Source organism: Zalophus californianus, chromosome 1 (genome assembly GCF_009762305.2).
Source record: "Zalophus californianus isolate mZalCal1 chromosome 1, mZalCal1.pri.v2, whole genome shotgun sequence".
NCBI lineage: Eukaryota > Metazoa > Chordata > Mammalia > Carnivora > Otariidae > Zalophus > Zalophus californianus.
Window position 1 is genome coordinate 50,661,759 of NC_045595.1, and position 18,968 is coordinate 50,680,726.

Consider the following 18,968-nt stretch of genomic DNA (forward strand, 5'->3'; position numbering starts at 1 on the left):
CAGGAACTGGGTAAGTACTGAGCATGCATGCCACATGTGCTAAGAGTATAGAGCCCCCTTTCATGAGTTCCTTCACAGAGAAGCAGAGCTTTCACACATCACTCAGCCAGTGTGCGTGTACGGGCAAGTGACCTTCAACAAATGACACTAAAAAAACTGTCAAGGCTTTGTCATAAACAGAAATTTTATGGAAAAAGAATAAGACAGATTCTTCAAAAAGAAACCTTTCCAAGTCCATACAGTCAAGACTTTTCCAGAAATAAGAAGTTTTTGTTATACTAAAGAACAGCATATGTCACAAAAGTGTAATTTCTATAAATAAGCTCTTGATGTTGTTGGGCTTTCAACAAGCCAAATCATTACCAAAACAAAACTGTACCCTCTAATGTTTATCTGGGAAAAGGAAAGAAGAAGCTAACCACAAAAACCATCCAGGAGCTCGAAGATCTCTTGTAAACAGACACCCCAGATCACATTAAGAAGACTCAATCACCCAGTAAACTCATGAACCTAGACAATTCAACACTCTGCTGGACAGGAGAATGCAATCAAGCTGACAAACCAGGGAGCAGGAATTCAACTTAAAACCATCTTTTATTTTTGCACCTGACTTACATTCTTTTCTTACTTCTTCCCTTCTTATATAAGCCTCTCCAAGATAAATTCCCTCTTGGGGATTAGTATCATTCAACAATTTGTGGGCATTAAAAGTCAGTTATCTTTCGTATCTGTCCACAGATGTCAGAAAAGTACATCAAACAGAGCTTGCAACTCTGAGGCTGTGACATCAAGCCTCCCTGAAGACATGTGACAAAAACAGATGAAGGATTTACTTGAGAGAACATGTATCTTATTCACTTATATTGGCACTTCAATGAGCAAGTTTATTCCAAAGAACAAAAATTACACTGGTTGTATGATGCTATACAGAGCTCAACTTCCCAATCAGTTGTGCTAGTCTGTCTGTCGTCCTTGCTCTCACACTCTCCACCTCTCTCAGACACGTGCATTCATGCACAACAACCTACCAGCAGCAATCATCTCTGAACCCCACGGAGAGCAGTATTTATGGGCATATACACATATAATGCACAGTCCTGAGTATAAGCAATTAATCATTTTCAAGAGACATTCAACCAATAAGCAAAAATGTTCTCCCAATCTGAGATATTAAGCCAGATTTTTTGTCAGGAACTAAACTACTTTCTAAGAAAATCCTTTAACAACTTCACGAACACATTCAAGTTGTTCACAAAGAGCATGAGTTATATATTCAGGTAGCAACCTACTAAATGATACCAGGAGAATTTAGGAAAAAAAAAAAAAGAATGCACCAGCATGTAAAACAGTAAGACTTAGGAATAAATCTAACCAAGGAGGTGAAAAACTGAAGTGCCGAAAACTACAAAACATTGTTAAAGAAATTAAAGAAACCATAAATACATCCTGTGTTCATAAACTGGAATACAATACTCTTAAGATATCAAAAGTACCCAAAGCAATCTACAGCTTTAATTCAATCCCAAAGGTACTTTGTGCAGAAACAGAAAAATTCATCCTAAAATTCACATGGAATCTCAAGGGACCCAACTAGTCAAAACAACCTTGAAAAGGAAGAATAAAGTTGGAAGACTCATATCTCCTAACTTTGAAATGTATTAACAAAGCTACAGTAACTAAAACAGTACAGTACTGACATGAGAAGAGACATAGAAACCAGAGAGTAGAACAGAAGAGAACAGAAATAAACCCTCACATATATAGTCAAATGATTTTCAACAATATCAAGAGCATTCCATGCAGAAAGAATAGTCTTTTTAACAATTGGTGCTTTACACATAAAAGAATGAAGTCGGACCCTTATCTTATACCATACACAAATATTAACTCAAAAAGGATCATGGACCTAAATGTTAAAAACTAAAACAAAAAACTCTTAGGAGAAAACGAAGAGGAAAATCTTCATGAACGATTTGGCAACAATTTCACGGATATAACACCAAGAGCACAGGCAACAAAAGAAAAAATGGATATATCAGACTTCATCAAAATTAAGCACTTTTGTGCATCAAAAGAAACTATGAAGAAAGCAAAGAGGCAACCAAGAAAATATTTACAAATATTTCCAAATCATATACATGGAAAAGGATTAATATGCAGAATATATAAAGAATTCCTTAAAAAAACAAGAAAACCAACTGAAAAATGAGCAAAGAGCATGAACAGACTTTTCTCCAAAGAAAAGCACATAGCCAATAAGTATATGAAAAGATGCTCAACATTATTAGTCATTAGGAAAATGCAAATCAAAACCATGAGATACTCACTTCATACCTACCTTGATGGCCATGGTAAAAAAAAAAAAAAGGAACAGGTGTTGGCAAGGATACAGAGACACTGGAATCGTTAATTAGTGCTGGCAGGAATATAAAATGGTACAGCTGCTTTGAAAAGAGTTTTGTGGTTTTTCATAAGGTAAACATAGATTACCATAAGAATCAGAAACTCCACCCTCAGGTATACACCCAAAAGAATGGAAAGCAGAGACTTGAACAGATATTTGAACACTTCACACACCATTATTCACAATAGCCAAAAGGTGAAAATAACCCATTACAGATGAACAGATAAAATGTGGCATGTACACACAATGGAATATTATTTGGTCATAAAAAGCAATGAAATTTTGATACATGCTACAAAAGGACCTTGAAAATATTCTGCTTAGTGAAAGACGTTAACACAGAAGTTTCCACTTATATGAGGTACCTAGTATAAGCAAATTCTCACAGAAAGTAGAACAGAGATTACCAGGGTCTGACTGGGAAAGGGCTAGAGAGTTATTATTTTTAATGGGTACAGAGTTTATGTTGGATGATGAAAAAGTTTTGGATCTAGATGGTGGTGATTATTATAAAACATTCTGAATGTATTTAACGCCGCTGAATTGTACATTTATGAATGGTTAAAATGATAAATATTATGTACAGTTTATCACAATAAAGAAAAAAATAAGGAATTTTCATGTGCACTTTCCTCCATTATTTTTTTTTTAAAGATTTATTTATTTATTTATTCATGAGAGACAGAGAGAGAGAGAGACAGAGGCAGAGGGAGAAGCAGGCTCCCAAGGAGCAGGGAGCCCAATGCGGGACTCGATCCCAGGACCCTGGGATCATGACCTGAGCCGAAGGCAGACGCTTAACCATCTGAGCCACCCAGGCGCCCCACTTTCCTTCATTATGATTCTGTTTTGTTCACTGGCCCAAAGCCCTGGCAACAGAAATATAATATTAATCTCAAACTTAAAATGGATCCAAATTAAGGATGTGCTGTATATGGGCATACCAAGTTTATAAGCTTCAGACTTTTTAGCAGAACATTCCATCCAAAATTAGAACCAGTGGCCTAAAACAAAAATTATTCTAAGATAAAATTATTTGTAGGATATTTGAAGATGTACAGCAATAAATCCTATACCTAGAAAACACTCTCAGACTGAAACAACTAAGAAACTTCTAATTTACCATTAAGTCAAAGATTTTAGAAACTTGTCTTTGGGGCATTCCCCCAATCATTTTTCCCACTGCAGATACCTAATAAAAAGGTAAATTCCCATGGTTTTATATTCTTTTTATATTAAAAATAAATAGAAAATTCAGGGGCACCTGGGTGGTTAAGTGTCCCAACTCTTGGTTTTGGCTGAGGTCATGACCTCAGGGTCATGAGATCAAGCCCTGTGTTGGGCTCTGCTCTCAGCAGGGAGTCTGCTTGAGATTCTCTCTCCACCCTCTCCCTTTGCCCCTTTCCCTGCTCTCACACATACACATGCTCTAAGATAAAATAAATAAATCTTAAAATAAATAGTGAAATTCACCATATTTCTGTTTTTAGTTACTATAATTAGTCTCTTACCCACGCATACAGGTAATAGCTTTTCTGTAGATCCATCTTCTTCTTTTGTTACTTTTTTTTTTGACATTTCAACAGTTTTCTTGTATCCTTTTTTGGCCTGATCCACCAGAAGCCGAAATTCATTCTGATGTTTTTTACCTAAAATTCAAAAGATCTTTTCAGTAAAGCAAGAACTACAAGTTTTATTTTTGTTATGCTGACAAACTGAGTATCAAGAAGTATACAAACTTGCTCAAGAACAACATCTTTGGGGGCATCTGGGTGGCTCAGTTAAGTGTTGGTTAAGTATCTGCCTTCAGCTCAGGTTATGATCCCAGGGTCCTGGGATGGAGCCCCAAGTTGGGCTCCCTGCTCAGTGGGGCGTCTGCTTCTCCCTCCCCCTCTGGCCCTCCCCCCTCCTGCTCACTCACTCTCTCTCTCTCTCATAAATAAAATCTTTTTTTTTTAAAGATTTATTTATTTATTTATTTATTTATTTATTTATTTGACAGAGAGAGAGACAGCGAAGGAGGGAACACAAGCAGGAGGAGTGGGAGAGGGAGAAGCAAGTTCCCTGCTGAGCAGGGAGCCCGATGTGGGGCTCGATCCCAGGACCCTGGGACCATGACCTGAGCCAAAGGCAGACACCTAACGACTGAGCCACCCAGGTGCCCCAAAATCTTAAAAAAAAAAAAAAGATAAAAGAACAACATCTTTGGGAATCACTTGCAATAAATTTACAAGCTGGCAAGCACAAAAATACAAAGGGCTAGGGGTCATGGAAGCCTCTCTTTTTTTTTTCTTTAAATTTTTTATTGTTATGTTAATCACCATACATCATTAGTTTTTGATGTAGTGTTCCATGATTCATTGTTTGTGCATAACACCCAGTGCTCCATTCAGTCCGTGCCCTCTTCAATACCCATCACCAGGCTAACCCATGCCACCACCCCCCTCCCCTCTAGAACCCTCAGTTTGTTCTGCAGAATCCATCTTCCCCTCGTCTTTCATGGTTCGTCTCCCCCTCCAATTTCCCCCCCTTCATTCCTGCTATCTTTTTTTTTTTCTTAACATATATCGTATTATTTGTTTCAGAGGTACAGATCCGTGATTCAACAGTCTTGCACAATTCACAGCACTCACCATAGCACATACCCTCCCCAATGTCTATCACCCAGCCACCCCATCCCTCCCACCCCACCCTCACTCCAGCAACCCTCAGTTTGTTTCCTAAGATTAAGAATTCCTCATATCATCTCAGGAAACAAACTGAGGGTTGCTGGAGTGGTGGGGGGTGGGAGGGATTGGGTGGCTGGGTGATAGACATTGGGGAGGGTATGTGCTATGGTGAGCACTGTGAATTGTACAAGACTGATGAATCACGGATCTGTACCTCTGAAACAAATAATGCAATATATGTTAAGAAAAAAAAAAGAAGAAGAAGATAGCAGGAGGGGAAGAATGAAGGGGGAGTAAGTCTGAGGGGGAGACGAACCATTAGAGACGATGGACTCTGAAAAACAAACTGGGGTAGGTTCTAGAGGGGAGGGGGTGGGGGGATGGGTTAGCCTGGTGATGGGTATTAAAGAGGGCACATTCTGCGTGGAGCACTGGGTGTTATGCACAAACAATGAATCATGGAACACTACATCAAAAACTAATGATGTAATGTATGTTGATTAACATAACAATAAAAAATTATTAAAAAAAAGAATTCCTCATATCAGTGAGGTCATATGATACCTTTCTTGGATTGACTTATTTCACTCAGCATAACACCCTCCAGTTCCATCCACGTCATTGCAAATGGCAAGATCTCATTCCTTTTGATGGCTGCATAATATTCCATTGTGTATATATACCACATCTTCTTTATCCATTCATCTGTCGATGGACATCTTGGCTCTTTCCACAGTTTGGCTATTGTGCACATTGCTGCTATAAACATCGGAGTGCATATACCCCTTTGGATCCCTACATTTGTATCTTTGGGGTAAATACCCAGTAGTGCAATTGCTAGATCGTATGGTAGCTCTATTTTCAACTGTTTGAGGAACCTCCATACTGTTCTCCAGAGTGGTTGCACCAGCTTGCATTCCCACCAACAGTGTAGGAGGGTTCCCCTTTCTCTGCAACCCCGCCAACATCTGTCGTTTCCTGACTTGTTAATTTTAGCCATTCTGACTGGTGTGAGGTGGTATCTCATGGAGGTTTTGATTTGGATTTCCCTGATGTCGAGCCATGTTGAGCACTTTTTCATGTGTCTGTTGGTCATTTGGATCTCTTCTTTGGAAAAATGTCTGTTCATGTCTCCTGCTCATTTCTTGATTGGATCATTTGTTCTTTGGGTGTTGAGTTGGATAAGTTCTTTATAGATTTTGGATACTAGCCCTTTATCTGATATGTCATTTGCAAATATCTTCTCCCATTCTGTCGGCTGTGTTTTGGTTTTGTGGACTGTTTCTTTTGCTGTGCAAAAGCTTTTTATCTTGATGAAATCCCAATAGTTCATTTTTGCCCTTGCTTCCCTTGCCTTTGGCGATGTTTCTAGGAAGAAGTTGCTGCGGCTGAGGTCGAAGAGGTTGCTGCCTGTGTTCTCCTTTAGGATTTTGATGGACTCCTGTCTCACACTGAGGTCTTTCAACCATTTGGAGTCTATTTTTGTGTGTGGTGTAAGGAAATGGTCCAGTTTCATTCTTCTGCATGTGAAACCTCTCCTTCTTATCTTCTCCTTTCCTCAGATACAAACATGGAAACAGGATATTCCTAGTTCGCTACTGTAGGTTTTTTCCCCCAGGCCCCATACTCTGAAGGCTTTTGAGAGAGCATGAAAGATACCACTTTCTTATATATATATCCAAAAGACACCATTCTAACTCCCAAGAAAAGAGTACTAACATGAAGAACACTAACTGAATATAAAAGCAGAAGCCTCCAGGAAAGTTGGATTATAAAAACAAAGGATACCCATTTCGATTCCCTTGCATTTCTTGCCTGTTTCCCATTAAGATCCCTTTAACATCCACTACCCACCCCCAATCCACCTTATCTCAGGATATCGTAATTACACCAATCTTAATAACACCTGCTACTTTAACACATCTGAAGATAATGTAAGCCTGATCTCGAGGTCACCATTATTAATGTACATTAATCTACTCAATAAAGAATAGCCAGGCATTGTTAGAGCACAGCCTTTAGGACATCTATTTGTGATCCTGAACTGTATAGTTCAGATAGCTGAGGATGCACTTGACTTATCCAGCACCCTCAAACACTTAAGTCATGGTTCAAAATGATGTCATAAATCCTGTAAAAATGTATTTTAGAAAGAATCATACTGCAAATAGTTCAAGTTTTGAGACCGCTTTCATACAGTAACCAACACTTTCCCTGTGGCACAACACTAAGAATCAATGAGTGTAGGAAAAAAGTTGTGCTTTTATTGAAAACTGTGCCTTTTCTAGAGCTACCCTTCCAGCATTCTATTCACTGCCTTTGAGCTTTGTCACAGCTCTGTAAATTGTAGATAACTGATGGCAACCGAAAACAATTCTTGTCTACAGACATGCAAAATCCTGTGGGGTGAAGGCTCAATTGACCCCCTCCCCCCGACTGGCAGAAGCCAGTTTTGCCTACATGTGCACAGATTTCAATATTTCTGATCTATAAATATGACTGTTCTTTGGACATTAGGGAGGAACTGCTCCTAATCCCAATATATTTATGTGCATGGTACATGTAAAACTCCCAGTGAAACTTGTATGTTGGCTTGGAAAGTATCTGGTAAATTTTAATAAGAGACTGGTTAAAATTCCAGCAAGAAATGTGGGCTGGCCATAAAGATTACTGGGAAAAGTTAGCTCTTCAGAAATAAATGAGATCCTATCTAGGAAATAAGCTAGGTGTTTTCTTTCAGGTCCTATTTAACTCTGTGCATTTGAGGATAATTATTTTATACTTCCCTCAGCTCCCCAGAGTCAGTGGGCGACTACCACCACCATCACTATGTGGTTTCTGTTAGGCAAGGGTATCACAGCACTATGGGGTCTACGAAATTTGGTCAGACATGGTCTAGGTCTTCTCCCAGTGAGGCCACTGTGTACAAGGGAATTATGGGTGTAAGAATTACTTAAAAAACTTGCTCAAGTAATCTCATTAAGAGTTAAGGAGGCTTAATGACTTTCTCTTCTAAAGTAATAAAATCCCAGGTTTAAAAGAGATTTTCTTTATTTAATCTGATTACCCCTACAGCTAGGCTGGAAACCAAAAAGTAAATGGCAGCCACTGCTCTGGCTTTGGCCCAAGAAGTCCAATAACCTCTGCTCAAAAGATGAACAATGCCAAGAGATTATGACTAATAAAATTGTTCCCATTCATCTCTTCACCTCATTTTAGGAGCTGTGCCATCTGGCAAGGAGTACTTTAGAGTTTAAAATCTCAGTTCTGCTAATTAGATGCCCTGAATTTACCTCTTAAAAATATTAAGTGGCTGAGATCATTGTGGGAGCTGATGAATAAGCCCCACATTCAGCCAACTCATATTTTCAAGATTTTTAATACCTGAATCGTATCACCCTTTCTGCCTCTCCAAGTTAAGCCCTTCACTCTTTCACCACCCCTTAACTACTTTTTTAGACCAGCTTTTACAGCCAAAGCACCTCTGGATCTGCCCGTGAACTCTGAGGTACACAAGACCAAAGCCAGGCTCTCACAAGAATAGGACAGACTCACCCTCCAAAACGATGACACTGAGATACTCATCTACTTTAAGTCACAGAACAAGTTTGGAGTCAGTGTCTCTCAAAGTAAAATCTCATGCATTTTTTTCACCAACCATCTAGGACCCTCAAACATCTAACCCTGGATGGAGAAGAGAGTAACAGTAATGGCTAACATTCAGTAAGGGCTTATTCATTTAGCCCTGAACTGACCAGTCTCACTTTAAATCCATGACATAAGCCTAAAATGGACACTCAACACTGCTGTACAACTTTTTCACCTTTCTCTAGCAAACTCTGCTTTACTACAAAATGACCATTTCACACTTTTCACACCTGCAACACTCCCTTCTCAGCCAGCCTCACACTACTTGGAAAGCACAGAAACATTCTAACAGGAGCTCTGTCATCTTCCAACTACCATTACTTCATCAGCGCACATATGCTCTATCTTCTTTGTATGGAATAAGAAATGACGGTCCTTGCAGTAATTAAAGGCCAAACCCTGGCCATCTTGGAGCCTGTGGAGGCCTGCTGGGAACAGGACTCCTAACACGACAAATAGGTCTGGGAGGCTGTGGCCCAAGACCATTTTTGCTAGCTATCAACCAGGTCTCCAGAACCAGAGGGAGCACACAGTTCTTAAAATTGAAGGTGTTTATGCTCGAGATGAATCTGAATTCTACCTAGGCAAGAGATGTGCTTCTGTGTACAAAGCAAAGAACACCACAGTGACTCCTGGTGGCAAACCAAACAAAACCAGAGGAATCTGAGGAAAAGTAACTTGTGCTCACGGAAACAATGGCATGGTTCATGCCAAATTCCAAAGCAACCTTCCTGCTAAAGCCACTGGCCACAGAATCCGTGTAATGTTGTACCCCTCAAGGATTTAAACTTACTGGAAAATAAATAAATAAAGGTATAGATCTATTCTCTTGGGGGGAAAAAAAAGGCCAAGCCCTAACTTCTGCTCTGGATTCCATCACTAAGGACTTCTCAAAGATACAGCACCTGTGATTACCCTCTCCCTGTCTTACATCATCAATTTCCCTTTCCCACTGGCATACAAATACACCTGGGACTGTTCTGCTGGAAGTGAGAGTGTAGGTTATGAAAACAATTAGGTATAGCCCAGCATTTTTTCTTAATTAAATAGTAAAGAGTAGAATGGAAAGTACCAGAGTACATTAAAAATGGCAAGAGTAAAGCAACCAAGATGTCCTAGTTGAATGGATAAGCTATAGTACATGTAGACAAGGGAATATTATTCAGCACTAAAAAGAAAAGCACCATCAAGCCATGAAAAGACATGGAGGAACTTTAAATGCATATTGCCAAGTGACAGAAGACAATCTGAAAAGACTACATATCATGTGATGCCAACTATATGACATTCTGGAAAAGGCAAAATTATGCAGATAATAAAAAGATCAGTGGTTGCCAGTTTTGTAGCAGGTGGGGTATGAATAGATGAAGCACAAAAGATTCTTAGGGCAGTGGAAATACTCTGCAGGATACCACAGTGATGCATGTCATTGTATCTCTGTCCAACACCAGAAATGAACCCTAAAGTAAAGTATGGACTTTGGGTGACTATGATGTGTCAATGTAGGTTCACCAACTATAACAAATGTACCCTCTGGTGGGGGGTGTTGATAATGGGAGAGGTTATGCATGTGTTGGGGCGGGGAACATATGGGAACTTTCTGTAACATTTCCCTGCTTTAAAAACAAAGTCTTACTTAAAAAGAGAGAGAGAGAGAGAGAGAAACAGAGAGTAGGATGCAGTATGGATGCTTTGGATCAGCATAACCAACTGGCTTTGGAACATAATTATCCCACTACTTATATTTTTTTCAAAGTCAATGAAATTTTGAGAGAAAAATGATACAAAATAATTTTTCTAATGTTGGGGCCATTTAAGGTTGGGGAGGGGGAATGCAAACATCATTTGAAAACATCTGAATACAACCTTTCAAAAAAATGAGAAGGGTAAATATTGCTTTGTGAAACTTCTATCTCACAAGGTAAAATGAGAACTATAGATACAGCACTTCTGCTACATACCCAAAGTACCCTGAAGAAACACTTGTGTAATTATTTCAGTTGTGAGCTAAATTAGCCACTTTTTAAATGAACATTGTTTTTATTTGAAAGAACAGTAGACAAACCATGATTATTCAGACTTGGATAATACATTTTCTCAAAAATGAATGCGGGAAGTTGTCATTTCAAGAAAAACAAGTAACAGTATTTGCTGCCAAATATAAAAGAATATCTTTCAAGTGAAAATCAGAATTTTGGGTAACTGGTATCCACCATTATGATCTAACAACTTCCCAATACTTAACTTTTCTGATAAGACTGGTGGTGAAACTAAGGAATGCTATTTTTTACATTATATAATATAAATGCAATATAAATATGCAAACATTTGCAACTCACTGTATCAATATTTTCCATAACCAACAAATGATGCTACAAAAATCATTCACAGGTAAAAGGTGCATTCAAAGCAACAAGATAGACCAGTGCATTTTTATGCAATAGAGTACAGAAACTTCATTAATATGATTTCAAATTCCACTGTAAATAACCTTTCTGAAATAACACTTGCCAAGAATATCCATGATTACCTAAAAAATCTACTGAAACCCCTTCCTGCATCAGGCTGGATATTTTTCATATACTTTAACCGAAAAAACACATGGCAACAGTTTAAATGCAGAAGCTGATATGAGAATCAAGATGTCCTCTATTAAGCAAGGCATCAAAGAGATTTGCAGAAATAGAAAAGAATGCCACTTGTCACTAAGTTTTTAAAATCAGACTTCCTGAGAAATAATGTACACACAATAAAATTCGTCAATTTTAAGCAAACAATCTGATGCATTTTTTAAAAAATGTGCAGTCATGTAACTACCAATAAGTCAGGTAAAAGAGTCCCTCCATGATTCCCTTTTCCTCCACCCACAGCAGCTGGCAGTACCCAATTTGCTTTCAGTTACTAATCGCTGCCTTTTTCTAGAACTTTATATAAATGGGACCATTCAAGATGCTGCCTTTTTAGTTGGGCTTGTGTTGTGACACAATGTTGCTGACATCCCTCCATGTTGTTTCCTATATGGAGAGTTGTTTTTTTTTTTTAACTGATGAAGGCATATTCCATTATATTCTTAATGTATTAAATTGGTATTTAAAAGGTAGCAAACCATTTACATTTATATTTTAATGTAGGATAATAAAAGCCAAATTACAGACAACCATTGAAGTTTTTTTTTCTTTCTTTCTTTTTTTAAATTCTAGGGTACAGGTACTGGGGAAAAAAACAAGAAAATCAGTTCAGGGACTTTTTTCTGAACAAACGACACCACAGGTTTCCCATGATATGTGCCTAAGCCGCTAAGTCTCATCTGTCACACAGGACACTGAATGGTGACCATCTCTCACATGTGTTACTTGTAATTCCTAAGTGGTCAATATTGAGTATTTTCACTTCTGGATAAGAAAAAAAGCATTTTGGTCCATTAATTCACCTACTCGCTCCTGGAGGACGTTAACCAACTCTGCAATAACGAAGACAGGAGTGTCATCAATGTCTTGAATGATGAACTTCTTCCCTAAGGCATTTGATTCATCGAAGTACAGCAGGAACTGCTTCATGGCAGGGTCACATTCTATTAGCACTCCTTTCAAGACATTAACCATCTTTTCCCAGTCAGAAGGTGCAGATGACCTTTAAAATGCTCCACCCTCAGAACCAGCAGCACTTCAAGTTAATTCTTTTTTATTGTTAAGTACTGTTCCATTGCATACGGATGTATCATAATGTGTTTATGGATATTTAGGTTGTTTTCAGTTTAGGATAATATGAATAAGCTGCTATAACATGTGTCAATAATATCCTTCAAATTGTTCATTACAACTGATGAATTTTATTTTTTGGAAATTATATCTCAATAAACCTGCTTTCAAAAATCTCTGTATGGACATACGCTTTCGTTTCTCTTGAATAAATAGCTAGGAGTAGAATGACTGGGCTGTATGTAGGTATGTGTCTTTAAAACAAACTGCTAAACGGTTTACCTAAGTGACTGTGTCACTTTGCATTCTCACCAGCAATGTATAAGATTGCCATTTGCTCTACATCCTGACCAGCAGTTTGGTATTATCCTTTCTTGCTTTTTTTCCATTAAAGTACATAGTATTATTTAATTTATTTTTTTGTATTATTATTTCATTTAAAATTTTTTTCTAAAGACTAATAAGATTAACCATATATTTTCATGTGGTTATTTGGGTTTTGAATACTTATTTTGCTGAAGAATGGTTAAATATTTTGCCCTGATTTAAAAAAATATGGCATTTGCCTTACTGAATTGTAAGAGTTCTAAAGAATATAGTACCTATATAGAACATAATATAGACACTAGTACTTTGTCAAATATAAATTTTACAATATTTTCTCACAATCTGTAGCTTGGTTTTTCATTTTTATATTTGCCTTTTAAAGAGTAAAATTTAATTCTACTGAAATATATCTCACCACATTTTCTTTAAGCTTTTTCTTTTATGATTCAAACTATTTGTGAAAGATGATCATCTTGGTGTGAATATAGTTTTATTCCTTCTGTTCAAATCTGTATACTATTTATTCCTGCTTCTTCACACTGTAAGTACAATGTTGAACAAAAGAGGCGAGAATGGACACCTCTACCTTGTTCCCAAAGTATTTACTATTTCATCATTAATTATGACGTTAGCTGTAGTTTTTCTGCAGATATTCTTTATCAGATTGAAGAAATTCTATTTTAGTAAGAGTTTTTATTATTAATGGGTGTTCAATTTTGTCAAATGCTTATTCTGCACCTACTTAGGGAATCATATAGTTGTTTTTTTTCAGTCACTTAATACAGTGAATTACAATGATGAATTTTCTAAAATTAAACCAATCTTGCCTTATTAGGATACATCCCACTTGGTTATGATGTATCATCCTTTATATGTATTGCCAGATTTAATTTATTAAAATCTTGTTAAGGATCTTTGCATCCATGTTCATGAGGATTACTAGTCAGAACTTTTACTATATTGTTTCTGATTTGTAGTTTCATGGAAACTTCAGCCTCATAAAATGAGGTAGGAAGTATTCCTTGCATTTCAATCTTCTAGCAGAATATGTATCGAATTGATATTATTTCCTTCCTTACATATTTCATGGAATTCACCAGTAAACCCATTTGGACCTGGCATTTCTTCAGGGACTGCAAATTCAATTTGCCTATCTACTTCTTCTTGAATATGATTTAGTAATTTGTATCTTTCTAAGAATTGTTCATTTCATGTACTTTTTTTAAATTAGATATGGAGGTTTATTTTAGGGCTAAATGCATTAATTTAATACGACCTACCTAGTGAAGTTAGACTTCTTTTTATATATGTAAATGGGGAGCAGTAGATAGTTGTATATTTTCTTGCCTAAATCTAATCCACATTTTTCTCAGTATGGCATTGTTTCTCATCCTTTTTAGTGGTTTAAATTACTTTCTCTTCAAGCAAATTTTCTGGTTTCCTTATTTTTACAGGACTTATTTTTGACAATTCAATGATCATTTGATAGTCTCTATCTCCTATCTCAAGAAAATGACATGGACTTCCCAAAACTTGATGAAGGACGCTCCCATTACATTTATCTTTCTAACAACAGAAAAACAGTGACTTTTGTTGTTCAGTCTGTAGTCCCAGAATATTCGAGGCTTCTTTTCCTGTGTGTAAGGCACAGGCCATCACACCTGTATCTAGTGCCTGTGTACTTCATTGCCCCCTCCCCAAGCAGGTCAGTGCTGAACTTACACATTCAAAGCTTAAGAACTAAAAGAAGAAAACAAAATTCTCTTAGCATAACTAAAACATATCATGTGTGGAATACTCATTCAACAAAAATTTATTAACTACCTGTTTGTAAGGCACTTAAATTTAAACTAAAAATGCAACTAACCAAGCAAAAATAGCTACCAAATTGACAAAACATTGAAGTGCTGGCCCTGGAAAAGATACATACACAGGCCTAATAAGGAAAAGGAAGTAATTTGGAAGTTGGTAATAACTGATAAAATGAAAAATATTTTTGGCACAAATTTGCAAGCCACAGAAGTGCTAAAATTCTTCACAGAAGTGTTGCCAGTGAGTGGCCTGAGGACAGATGGAAAGTCAGGAGTTTCCATTTTAATTCCATTTTATTTTCAGAGAGATGCTTTGAGACAGCTAATTAATATTTTGCAAAATGCTTAGTGATAAGCTCAAAGTAGAATGTTAGAAATCAAAAAGCAGGCACATAGACTTACAGAAAAGGTCACTGAATAAACACTCAACTAAAATTCAGTTGCTTAAGTAATACTAACAAAAAATGTTTATATCAAATATTACTATAAAAATTTATTTTAAAAAATTACTTAAGATGAAAATCTGCAACCCAAGTTCTCTGTAAATAAAGAAGATGCCACACAACTTACGATATTTACTGTGAATTTCATCTATTTCCTTTTCTGTTTGGTCCTTTGTAAAAACCATTACCTAAAATAATCCAAAAAAACAATTAAAAATTCAAAATATGACAAAAACAGAAATTAGTATTACAAACTTTAAAATCTCAAACGTGGATGTTTAAAATAGGGGAAAATAATCTCTTATCTCTGTTTTACAGAAACCTAGGAAGAATAACTCCTTTGAACTTCCCTTGAATAGCATAATTAGTATACATTTTACTACTGTTTTCTCATGTGCAGAAAATGCAACACCAATATACAGATTAACGCTAAGATGAAGTATTAACACAACAATTAAATTCCTATTTTCAATATTTAATTTTTCACATTCATTAATACAAGTAATATTTGAAACTACAAGACTGAAGAAGCATTTAGCAGATCATTAATAAGGCAGATTTTCTTGTTTGTCTTCTCCCTTTTCCAACCTAACTTCTCCAAGTCTACTGGAAAGTTAACATATAAAGAAAATACGGTATTGTAAGACTTTAGCGTGTTAAATTTCTACTTCCACTTTTGAAAATCTTAAGATTTAAAAGATCAGAAATCTACTTACATGATTCATTATAGCCTCCATCTTATAGTTAGCACACAGGTAATGATAAAGTCAATGAAAACCTCATTTTTTTTTTCTACTATCTGATTATAAACTTACTTCCCTAAGGTCGTAGCTTTCCTTACAGACACATTACCGATGGTCTAGGAAAAAAAGTCTACTTGGGAGAGCCCAAAACACTTCCTCCAGTGTCATAGGACACAATGACTATTTTCTTCTTTGGTATCCTTTCCTCAAGTTTTGGACCATCAAGCTAGAGGAAGGCAATAGTGAAGAATTTTAAGTCTCTGATTCCCTCAATAAGCTCAATAGATACTCAATCCTCATAAAGTTTTACAATTACTTAATTTCTCCATTAGTATAATCACAGAATTGCAGAATGCCAGAGCTAAAGGGGGATCTTAGAGATCGTATAGTTCAACCCTGAGTTTTACAGACAAAGACCCCAAGGGCCACAGATATTAAAGAGCTTATCAAACGCAACCAGCAGAGAAAGAACTAATATCAAGGCCATCTGATGTACAGGCATATGCTTTTACTATAGGACTATAATTGTATTTTGTCCTAGAAGACTGCTAAATGTGACAGAATTCTGTGCTAAAAATGAACTGCAAGTAAATCATAATACATTAAATGGAAATATGTTCCAGGACATTTCCTATTGAACAGATTTAATTCTGGCATGTTTTAATTTTATCAGGGCACTCGATTTTTCTTTCCATCATTTCTACCCAGATAATGAAATAGACCATCAACATACGCCTTCATTGAGTTTACTAGCTTCAAGACGCATCCTAGTCTTCTCCATATTTTCAATTTCTTGAACTATTTCAGCAGCTGTTAAAATAAGGACATAGAGCCAATGTTAATTATATGGTTTTCATCATTGTACTATGGTTATGTAAGGTGTTAACTCTAAAGCTGGAAGATGGGTATATGTGAACGCCCTGTCCTACTCTTAAAATTTTTCTCTAAGTCCAAAGTTATTTCAAAATAACAGATTACAAAAATAACATGGAATAAAACACTGAATTCTTACACATGCAGAACAGTTTAAGACACAACTATAAGAGTACAGTAATTTTGCTCTTTAAGAATATAGGTATAAATAGCAGTCCCAATGGAATATGAAAATTAACTTGTTAGTGTGAATCCAATTCTTAGCAAGATATCCACTCAAACTCCAATGTACTAAATATAAATTTACACTTTTAGATACAGAGCACTAAGAGCTATGGAGCAATATCAAAAAGCCTAACATACATGTAACAGAAATCCCAAAAGAGGAAGAAAAAAGGGAAAAGAAAAAATATTTGAGGACCCAATGGCCAGAATTTGCCAAATTTAATTAAAGACATCAAACCACAAATATATGCAGAATAAATGCAAAAACAAAACAAAACAAAAATACAATAACATATATACACACTGACACACAGAGAAATTCTGTGTGAGCCAGAGAAAAAGAGTATATTACATAAAGAAAAATCAAGCATTATAAAATGCTTCTCATCAGAAACCATTCAAGCCAGAAGACAATGGAGTGATGAATTAAAAGTATAGGGGAAAACCCTGCCAATCCAGAATTCTATACCAATGGAAATATTTTTCAAAAAGTGAAGGATGAATAAACATTTTCTGAGACAAACAAAAACAGAGAATGTATTATTAGCAGACCAATACCATAAAAGCGTTAAAGGAAGTTGCTTAGGCAGAAGAAATATGAAACGAGAAACTTATCTCTTCTTTATCTCTTCCTATAAGAGAAAATAAAGAGTGCTAGAAATGGTAAAAATGAAGGTAAATACAAAATATATTTTTCTTATTTTAACTACTCTAAAAGATAACTGTCCGTTTAAAGGAAAACAAGATACTGTGTTAACAGCATAGGTAAAAATGTAAAACTCATGACAACAACACAAAGAATTAGGGATTGGAAGTATAGTGTTGTAAGGTTCTTATACTACAAATGAAGTATATCATTTGAAGGTAGACTGTGACTACTTAAAGGTGGTTATTACAAACCCTAGGTCAACCACTAAAACTTTCTGAAAAAGAGAAAATAAGCCCAAAATAGAAATAAAATATATTAGTAAAAAATACTCAATCCAAAAGAGAGTAAATAAATAAATGGAACAAAAAGCAGACAGAACAAGCAGAAAACACTTAGCAAGATTTTAACTGTAAAGTCAACAGTTATCGATAATTACATTAAATGTAAATGATCTAAAAGCAACAATAAGGATAGAAAATGCAGATTAGAGTAAAAAAAATCAAGAACAAACTATATGCTTTCAGCAAAGAACCCATTTTTTTTTAAGATTTTATTTATTTATTTGAGAGAAAGAGAAAGGGAGCATGAGCAGGGAGAGGGGCAGAGGGACAAGCAGACTCTGTGGTAAGTTGGGGCTGGATCTGAGGACCCTGAGACCATGACCTGGGCCGAAGTCAGATGCTAAACTGACTGAGCCACCACCCCAGCAACCCCAAAGTACTCACTTTAAATAAAAGACATAGACAGGTTCAAAATAAAGGTATGGAGAAAGATGTATCATGTAAATACTAATGAGAAGAAAGGCAGAATAGCTGTATTAATATCAGGCACAACAGACTTTAGAACAATGAATGTTGTCAGGGATGAAGGGGGAAATTATAGGGACGCCTGAGTGGCTCAGTCAATTAAGCATCTGCCTTTGGCTCAGGTCATGATCCCAGCGCTTCTCCCTCTGCCTGCCGCTCCCCCTCTTGTGCTCTCTCTCTCTCTCTCTCTGATAAATAAATAAAATCTTTAAAAAAAAGAGGGAAATTATATAGTGATAAAGGGGTTAATTCACTAAGAAAACATAACATTCCTATATGTGTTTGCACCTAGAACAGAAATTAAAAATGAACAAGAACTTCTAGTTTTTCTTTTTTTTGAAGATTTTATTTATTTGACAGAGAGAGACACAGCGAGAGAGGGAACACAAGCAGGAAGAATGATAGAGGCCTCCCGCCGAGCAAGGAGCCCGATGCAGGGCTCAATCCCAGGACTCTGGGATCACAATCTGAGCCAAAGGCAGACGCTTAACAACTGAGCCACCCAGGCGCCCCCAAGAACTTCTAGTTCTGAAGAAGATGGACTTGACTCATTTCTCATATTCTTCGTTAAGTATAACTAAAACCCTTAGATGTAATATAACAGACAATTATAAGAGAACTCTGAAAGATAGAAGGAAGAATATGGACTGGCTAAGGGTCTCAGAATTTAAG

General features: G+C 36.5%; 2 protein-coding genes across 2 annotated transcripts in view; both read right to left on the reverse strand.

Annotated features, from left to right (window-relative positions):
• Positions 1–18,968, reverse strand: part of RAD18 (RAD18 E3 ubiquitin protein ligase) — a 109,681-nt gene that overhangs the window by 42,304 nt on the left and 48,409 nt on the right. Inside the window, exons 8-10 of the mRNA XM_027584941.2 lie at positions 16,477–16,553; positions 15,128–15,188; positions 3,916–4,053 (exon numbers count right to left, since the gene is read on the reverse strand). Coding sequence (XP_027440742.1) covers positions 3,916–4,053; positions 15,128–15,188; positions 16,477–16,553 — 276 coding nt within the window. The remainder of the gene's footprint in view (positions 1–3,915; positions 4,054–15,127; positions 15,189–16,476; positions 16,554–18,968) is intronic.
• On the reverse strand, positions 12,108–12,365 carry LOC113915964 (general transcription factor IIH subunit 5-like). The gene has a single exon (XM_035728582.1). The coding sequence runs from the start codon at positions 12,321–12,323 to the stop codon at positions 12,108–12,110; it is 216 nt and encodes a 71-aa protein (XP_035584475.1). The 5' UTR covers positions 12,324–12,365.

Coding starts and splice junctions, on each gene's coding strand:
- LOC113915964 (XM_035728582.1), bottom strand. CDS start 12,323: ATGGTTAATGTCTTGAAAGGAGTGCTAATAGAATGTGACCCTGCCATG.